Consider the following 9,557-nt stretch of genomic DNA (forward strand, 5'->3'; position numbering starts at 1 on the left):
CTTGTGTCGTGTGAGCACAAGAGAATGTGGGAACATACTTGACAGGTTCCTGATTCGTTAATTGTGTTTTTGTATCTTTGTCGTACTTGTTGCACCCGATATGTCAGATAAGCGTCGACTCATAAACGTAAACTGCATCGAGTTATTTGCATTACAGAAAGCTTGAATTAACCCAGGATGGAGTGGCATCTGTTTTAAAGGGCCAGTCCACGCAAATGAGCGGACTCGATGAGATCTCCCTGAGGCTCCAGTAAAAACAAAATGAATGGAATTTCATTTTTATTTTTTAAGTGGCTTGTGTGTTTAAGCCAGGTCTTCTTTTGAATATTTTTATTTGATTTTTGAAGCTCGATACTCCCAAATAGGATCAGTCTTTACATTAAAATAAGTTTGGGACACATAAACGCCTTTCTTTGTTTCTCTGTCGACTGCAGGCTAATCTGCATAATCCAATGATCATTTCTGCTCATTTTTTTCCTGATTATCACCTAAAACTGCCTTTTAACATTTAACATGCATGTGATTAAGTAATTAACAGAGAACTGCAGGAAAGCATGCTCCAAATTTTGGCTAATCATTTCAAGGTAATTAAATGAAGCCTGTTAACGATGCACTGAAATCATGACACATGGCTTTCCCCCCACATGATGCGACATCAATCATTTTAATACGGTCATAAAAGGGGCTCGCTATTGATATTCATGGCTTTGGCACTGATATAACTATCTAGCGTGGATAAAAACAAATGGTCCACCCCCGTTTCAGAGCAAACTCTGTGGATGATTATGTGATGAATTGAATTTTATGTGTTTTTAGATTTGGTTGAACTGGAAGTCAGATCACATTTGCAGTTTAAAGAAGAAGCTGAGACACAATTAAACGCGCAGGGAGGAGAAGGGCTAATGAGTTGGAGAGGAGACGGCTGTGAGTTACCCTCTGTGTGTGTGTGTGTGTGTGTGTGCATAAATGTGTGTGTGTGTGTGCGGTCACATGTGCAAGTTCACTGGAAGCAGCTAACATGGTGCAGCCAGGTGGCAGACAGAGCTGTGCCCATGGGTGCTCAACAGGCTTTGTAGTGAGGTGACATCATTGATTATGTGTGTGTAGGTGTGCATGTGTGTGTGTGTGTGTGCATGTGTGTGCGTGTGAGCTCTGGAAACCCCCCAAAGCGATGCATGTGCAAACCTACATCTGCATTATGAAGCATGCATGCCCCGTCTGATGGTAACTGCCATCTAACTGCTGTTAACCAGCACTCTGTAAAGGCCCCACACACACATACACACACACACGCACACGTACACACACCAACACATTCAATCAATTATGTTTTGACATGGTTCATGAACATGCAGATGGTGCAGGACCAGCGGGAGCAGAGGACTGAATATCTCTCTCTTTCTCTTTCTGTTTCACTTGTACGGATAAATACTGTATGTGTTTTCTTTTGTGTGTGCGTGTGTGTGTGTTTGTGTGTGTTTGTGAATATGAAATCCTGTAAAAAAAAAAAAATATTAATGCCGGCAAATTTGAGCGGCTGTATTTTCATTTGGCTAATCCTCCCGCCATCTGCTCGTTATCGTACACCGAGCTGCTTATTACGATTTTACTCTGCGTGTTGGTGTATGCGTGTGCTTAACTTGGAGCATGTGCATGTCATGTTTGTGTGTGTGTGTGTGTGTGTGTGTGTGTGTGTGTGTGTGTGTGTGTGTGTGTGTGTGTGTGTGTGTGTGTGTGTGTGTGTGAAAGAGAGAGAGAGAGAGCTACCAGGAGTTGCTGTTATCACCTCAGGTCAAAATCTGCTGGCATTTATCCCAATCTCCCCAGCCCAGTGAGCAGACAGGCTGCATGCATGCATGTGTGTGTGTGTGTGTGTGTGTGTGTGTGTGTGTGTGTGTGTGTGTGTGTGTGTGTGTGTGTGTGTGTGTGTGTGCATTGTCTGTGTAAATGTGTGCTTGCATGTGAGATCTCACATCAAAGCTGGCCGCTTGTTCTAAATGAATGTAAACATCACAGAGGAGGCATGTTTGCCCGTGTGAGCGTGTCTGTGCGCTGCTCGGTCCACACGTGCTTTAAGTGAATCTTCTGTTAATTAAGAGCTCATTAGTGACACCAGCTTTTTGACCAGTTAGGGTGGCTTGCTTACTTGCTCACTTGTTTGTTTGCTGCTTGAGACATTACCAAACACGTTGTTTTATTCATTCCCTTTCTCTTTTCCACCCCTGCTTTGGGTTTATTTTCACCGTCTCTGGAGAATAGACAACATAAAAAATAGATAATGGTTGTTTTTTTTTTCTGTTTTTTTTTTCTTTTTTTGTACTTTTATTCTTTGTATTTTTCTTTCTTGGCGTAAGAAAGTCATCCAGCTCCCACATGATGCTTGTGTGTGTGTGTATGTGTGTGTGTGTGTGTGTGTGTGTGTGTGTGTGTGTGTGTGTCTGCATGTGTGCGGTTTTTATCTCCTCTGTGTTATCAAGCTGTTGTCATGGTCTTTTATTCATATCATTAATAACAGTGCCCTTGAGGTGGAGCACCGCGACCCTGTTTTTCATCGGCACACGCTAGTAGGCACAAACATGCACGCAAATGCACACACATACACACACATACAATTAACAGCACAAGAGAGCCTGACAGCAGCTTCCTTTGAGGCAGCACCCAGCTCAGCCTCCCGTGTGAGTACACAAAGGCTCTCCACACATACATACAGAAAGGAATCATGGCCAAACACACAGACGTGCCAACAGCTCCTCCACCCACTGAAACATATACATCTACTGTAAACACACAACAAATCGTGTCCTATTTAGAATAAAGAGACTAAAGCAGAGGTGGGATTCTGGACGCAACCGCAGCACGTACACGTGAGCCTACCTCGCATCTTAAGCAAGGTGGAAAGAAAAAGAGGGAAGTAAGAAACAAGAAGGAAGAAGGGGAAGAAAGAAGAAGAAAGAACTGGGAGGCAGCGAGAGACAAATTAAGGGATACTGATCCACCACCAAGGCATCCTCAGTCTATCATTACAGGCTCCCAGGACTGGTTTTAGTCTGCCTGTACCGCAAAACAACCAACCGTGTCGGATATCGCCGACATAAAATACACCGTTTCAAGTAAGTTTACACCAAACTGGAGCCATGTGTGCTGCTGGAGGTAAAATCTTTATGTCTTCACCGTTTGCTCAATGACACTACAGCAGCTCCAAACCACAGACTCCTGAGTAAATCTTTCATCCCACTGCGATACACAATTTACAAGTCTGCAGAAGTCGTTACTCTTCTGCAGCCTGAGAAATTAGTATTTATTTGTGCTGCTGCTGCACAATGCAGGGAAAACGTTTAGAGTGAAGTTATCAAATGCCGTGTTCACAGTGTGAAAGCCCCGGGCTCTGTGTGTGTGTGTGTGTGTGTGTGTGTGTGTTCATGTGACATCTGCCATAAATCACAAGCCACAGTGTCCTTGTAATTCTAACACATATCATGGAAATCAATGCCGAGGTCAAGCTGAACAGAGCAACCCAGCTCCTGAAAATACCACAGCAGCCAATAAATATGGCAGGCTAATACACACGTCAACAACCTGGCTTTCTCACCCTATCGACTCACCACGGATAATGTGTGTGTGTGCATTTGGGCGAATGCATACATGGACGGAAATACAAATGTCACCGAGCGCGTGTCCATTCTCCATGTGGACATTTTGAGCCGGGTTTGACCTCCTGACATCGTGAGAACAGGGGGTGAATTTTTCTAAACCTGCTGGGATAAGTCTGCTGATATTGCTAATTTGTTTTATTGTCAACAAATCCATCCATACATTAGCTATGGGCGCTTTATCCGGTGGAGGGATAAGCAGGTCGCCAGTTCATCAAAAGGTCAGCGCAAACAGAAGCGCGCTCGCACCTAATGTCAATATAGAATCAGCAGTTAGCCCACTAGACTGCAGGAGGAAGCTGGAGCACCTGAGGAAAACCCACACAGGTGCAGGGACAACATGCAAGCTCCACACAGAAAGGCTTCAGCCCACCAAAAAAGAGCAATAATGAATCTGTCGGACTAACAAAGGGGTGTGCAGCAAAGTGAGATGAGTGGTTTAGAAGGTATGCTGAGCCAAAGGTCAGAGTTTTTAGAGTCACAAAGGTTGGCTCTCTTTAAGCTGGTTAGATGTCAGCTGGGTCAGTATATAATAGTGGGACTTTTTGTATCATAGTTGACATTTTTGCTGTTTTCACGCCTAAAATCAACAAGACCGCTTATAACTAAACACCACATGGCATTTTTACAGAAAGATTCTTCTAAATATTATAAATACAAGTGAGTAAAATTGAAAGTTATTTCTAAAGATATTGTAGTAAAGCTGCTGACTACTTTATATGAAATAACTCAGAAAGCCTTGGAGTCTGGCCAGTCTTTTCTTCAGGAGGAAATGACATCATGTGGAGCAGGTCATGTGATCTGGAATTAACACACTTCCTGGAGAGGTTGTTTTTGTAACGGGGAACTTAGTGGAAAGTGATTCCTCAGACACAGACACAATTTGTTATTTTCCATATAAAATTTGATATATTGTCAAAAAAAGAAATATCTGTCATGATTATCTCAACTTAATAAAAAGAACTCAATCCAAACTATTTCTGAATCAGCTCATTTTATTGTTGTTTAGCTCATTAGAAGCTGTTTGTTGTTAAATTGGGACGGTTATTTAGTTGACCTTTTAGTGATATCCAGTCATTTTTTTATTAATAAGTGATTCTTTCCATCATTACAAAGTATGGAATTTGTAAAAACATGATCATCATAATGAACATAATTTTTTTTTAAATAAAAATGTATGCAAGAGGATAGATTCTTAGCTGGTGAAATATATCTGCAAACCTGTTGAGCCATATTTTGCTAAACAGTTGCAGCAGCACATCATTGTTTGTGTAACAACTGAACCTACATGCATTTAGAATGTGATGAAGTGATGAAGAAAAAGCATCAGTGTGTCGTTATGTTTGGTCTGATTTGCTGCCACGTCCATTCCACACTGCTGACTGCAACTAACAGAACGCAGACTAGAAAACCTATTGTTTTATTGGTATTTTTTAAATCTGTTGCATTAAATTCACTTTGATTTGGCCAAAAACTAAATGATTTCCATGTTTTCTTCATTACGTCACAGTGTCAGGTCTAAATAATATCGTGATTAAATGCATAAAGTTTAAAGTCCAGAAGCTCTAACACGCACCAGTGACATTAAAGATAACAACTGCATTAAACATGTGCTGATTGAGGAAATAAATATGTGAACTAACACGAATGACAGCATTCTTCTTTTGCATGAGGTAACAGCACTTTTCACAGTCGTAAAATTTCCTCTTCACATTTTTATAACTACCTGTTCCTCTTGACTGAAGTGATCGGTTCATTTTGTGAGGAAACAGAATCACCCGACACATCAGACGACAATGAAAAAAACCTTGCAGTGACACCCAGTAGCGCTAATCTGGGATTCAGGTTTTGTTGAGCCAGCTAACACAAAGAAAGCCCGGCTATGTTAAACCTGCCTCGCTGCTTCCTTGAATCCAACGCCTGATGTAACGTTGGTGCTGTGCCAGAAAGAGTAATATTAAAAGCACATCAGCGAGCCACACTGCAGCACCGGTTGACATAAATTCATTAAAATGATGTTTAGTTTGACTGAGTGCCACATACACCTCTCTGCTGCTGTAAATACCTGCTAGCCTGCCAAATGTGTGTTAATTCATATGCATTACTTCTGCTTTTTTTTAAACTACATCACCTGGCCATTAAAAGAAAAGGATCAGCTTTTATATATTCCTGTAGTAACACATGAGCATGAGAGTACAGATTTGGTGAGCGTTAAGTATTAAAAATGGACTAACACGGTCGGTTTTGGTCTTTTCATGGGATTTGTTTACAGTAAGAAAAACAGAATTTTGCCCTCTTTATCATTTAAACATAAAAGGTGGCGGTTTTGTTTATTTCACGACTCTCAGCCTCCCTTGATGCTGCTTCTCCTGGGAATACGCGCTGATTTTAGAAGATGCATTTTTTTAAAAAGACGTTTGTATAATGATCAAGTGACAAGTCACTGAGGGAGAGAAAAAAAAAAAACACTCAACTGCCGTAATGTGCATTTCACCGAGGGGGGTCCAGAGAGTGGGAGATAGCAAAATGCCACTTTCTTTTCCTTGTGATACCATGTTAAGGTCACGGTGTGCTCTGGGTAACAAAGCGTAAATGTAGCACACACACGTCTTCTATCTCACACTTTTTTTTTGTCCTTTTCCTGTTGATGGTTTCATGAAAGATTTTCATGCAGATAATATGTATCATTAACTTGATTTTCTATTGTTGCCTCTCATCTCCATTCCTCTCTAATCCTCACGCTGCTCCACTTCTTCTACCTTGACTAATCACACACCAATCGCTGTACATTGCACACACACACACACACACACACACACACACACACACACACACACACACACACACACACCCTTTACCCCTCACCCCCAACACTGTCAAATGATCATTGAGGAGCGAGTGTGTGGCTGTCACAGTCTCCACAGCAACGGCAGTTAGGACCAGGAGGGGGCTGGGGCATCTTCCAGTGTGTGAGTGATGAGAGCACACACACACATTCGACACACACAAACAGCATAGACAGGTGCACACAACTACACACACACACACACACAAAGGTGGCAGCTACGACAAAAACCCATTTACACACATGCACAGTTAAGTTCGTGCACGCAGGCGTTCAAAAGTACACACACACACACACACGGCACAGACATTAAGCGAGACCTGGAAGCTGGGAAAAAAAAGAGGATGAAAGAGAAAGTGGAGGACGGAGGGGAGGATGGAGGGGAGGGCTGTTGCTTCCTGGAGAGATTTTCTTCTTCTTCCTCTCATGCACACGCAGATACAAACACGCACCCGCGCGCAAAAACATACAAACAATGACAAAGCACCACATAATCACTCTGATTCAATCATTTATGAAAGCAGATGTATAATTCAAAAAGCAGCATGAAAGATTCACAAGGCAAAGAACATTGTTTAATCTGCCCTCCGCCCTCTAATTTCCCCCCATCAATCCCTCCCTCCCTCCCTCCCTCCCTGCGTCTCCCGCTTTTCACCTTTTGCCACAGCCGAGCTTCTAATCGTTGACCGCAGTCTGGCCGGGACAACTAAAAGGTCAGAGATCAGGGTCAAGGTTGAGGGAGATGGACCCGTCTGCCTTCTCGCAGACGGCGTTTTGCTTTCAAACACTGTCATTTCTTTAACTCCATAAATGAACACACTTCCCACATCTTTCCTCTCCTTGTTCCCTCTTCAGCCTGTCAGTCTAATTCTCTTCTTCACGCTGCCTTTTCACTGACCTCCTCGCCCCTCCCGGCTTCCCTTTGTGGTGTCGTGCTGTCATCCCGCTATCAGGCCTGTTTGAGCACCTTTCTCAGGTAACCTCACACCTGTCTCCGGCCTCACACCGGCCGCACTCTGTTGTGCATCACACAGCAGATAATAAACATACAGACTGTTAAAGCTCCAAAGCAAATGAGAAATAAACTAAAGAGTTATTGTAGATGCCAAGTGCAAAATATCCCACAAATGACAGCATGGATGCATGATTTTAGAGCTGTACAAGGTAGTTTTTAGTCTCAAACACGCAAATATTTAATTTAATACCATATAAGGTGAACAAAACAACAAATATTCACATTTTAGAAGCTAAATCTATGGCTTAAAAACTTGTCTTAACTGAGTAATCAATGAATCGACCAATTATCAGAGTAGTCGCTAATTAATTTCCTATACATCAGCCAATCATTTTTAATTAATTGATAAGAATCTAAACTTTATATATTAATGATTGATTTATAGTCTGATTTAGATTCATTCTGTTAAGCTTATGTTTAGCAGAAGAACTTCAGAAGATAGAGGAATCCACATTTCCACATTTGAGACAATAGTAGCAAAAAGAAAACACAAAACACAAAAAGGATGTCACGCACTGCCAGCAAATAGAAAAACTGAGAAAAATGCCGAAAACAGTTGCTCAGAAATGTTGGGTTTCTGTTTGAAAATGATCAAAATGACTCGCGATATCAAAAAGTGACGAATACAGAAGCTCAGGTTTATTCTTCTACACTAAATCAATGCGACATCACTCAAGCCATTAATTATGTCTCTAAAGAAACATTGCATGAAAGGGGAAATTCACTGTGTGCAGCCGTGGGACCAGCCTGCAGGTTGATCCAGAGTCACAGAGCAGAGAAATACCACCACAGAGCCCGCCAGTGTGCATTCAGAATAAAACATGGTCTTACCTTGGAGGTAGAAGTGTGGAGTCTTTAATCCAAACATGATCCCGGTTCCCTCCTGCACTGACTCTGGGAGTCAGAGTCTGGGTTGGAGGAGGCAGGGAGGAGGCGGGCGGGGGGATCAGGCTGTGGTCGGCTGGGTTAAGGAGCTTGTTGTTGGTGTAAGTCATCAGACGGATCCCTGCTCTGGCTCTCTCTTTTTTCTTTTTCCTCTCTGGGCCCTGCGGGTGGGAGGAAGGAGGAGGGGAGAGGTCAGCCTCTATCTATCTACCTCGCTCCCCTCCTCTTCACCCTCTGGACTGAACCCGAGCAGAGCAAAGAGAGGAGGTGGTGGAGGAGGTGAAGAGGGGGGGAACCAGAGGAAAACAGAAAAAAAAGAAGAACAGGAAGAGTAAGAGAGAAGAGGGGGAAAAATACTCCACAAGCTGAGGATGGGTGACAGTGTGCTCATGCCATCTTTTACTGAGGAGCTCGTCTGGGAGGGAGAGCCTCTGAGAGAGTTGGGAGGGTGACAGGAAGGATAGAGAGGGGGGAGGGAGTGGGAGAAAGAGAGAGTAGAGAGTAGAGAGAGAGAGAATCTTCAGTCGGCGTCCTCTCCTTTTTTTAGTCCTGCGCTTTGTAATCCCTTCCTTGTTATTCATTCAGCGGCCTCTTGCTCGTTTGCTGTATAATGATCTGTTTTTCTGTGCCTCTGTTCTCTTTTCTGTCTCTATTCTTGCTTTATCCTCCCTCCTTTGCCTCAGTCCCACCACTGACTGCTCAGCTCAGCGAGCACAGAAGAGGAGGAGGAGGAGGAGGAAGGAGGAGGAGGAGGAGGGAGAGAAAAGAGGGAGAAAGGAAGGGAGGGAGGAAAAAAAAGAGGGGTGGAGAATCATAAGACAGATGAGTGAGGGAGAGATGAATGAGTTTGTGTTAGTGCGGCGTGCACACATGTCTGTCTGTGTGTATGAAATGTGACGAGAGGAGGAAGGATGATTTAGCTGGCGTGTGCGCGAGTAGAAAGAGATTGAGAGAAAGAGAAAAGAGGGAGGAAGAGAGGCGAGAGGGTGTTGATGCAGTTCTCATTATCAGTAGATTGGACTGGTGCCTGAGTGACAGCTGATTCATCATGGGAGAGAGAGAGGAAGGGAGAGTGAAGGGGAAGAAAAGTGTGTGTGGAGGGGAGAGGAGGGGGTTAAAACCTGCCCTTAAGCATCTGCTTCATTCACATCTCCTCTTCCTC

The 9,557-nt window shown here is 43.2% G+C and overlaps 1 protein-coding gene across 1 annotated transcript in view; it reads right to left on the reverse strand.

Moving 5' to 3' along the window:
* LOC110956404 (genetic suppressor element 1-like) overlaps window positions 1–9,096 on the reverse strand; it is a 53,153-nt gene extending 44,057 nt beyond the window's left edge. Inside the window, exon 1 of the mRNA XM_022201839.2 lies at window positions 8,342–9,096. Coding sequence (XP_022057531.1) covers window positions 8,342–8,378 — 37 coding nt within the window. The 5' untranslated portion in view covers window positions 8,379–9,096. The remainder of the gene's footprint in view (window positions 1–8,341) is intronic.
* Between the last annotated feature and the right edge of the window lie 461 nt (window positions 9,097–9,557).

The sequence above is a fragment of the Acanthochromis polyacanthus genome, chromosome 8 (genome assembly GCF_021347895.1).
Source record: "Acanthochromis polyacanthus isolate Apoly-LR-REF ecotype Palm Island chromosome 8, KAUST_Apoly_ChrSc, whole genome shotgun sequence".
Classification (NCBI taxonomy): domain Eukaryota; kingdom Metazoa; phylum Chordata; class Actinopteri; family Pomacentridae; genus Acanthochromis; species Acanthochromis polyacanthus.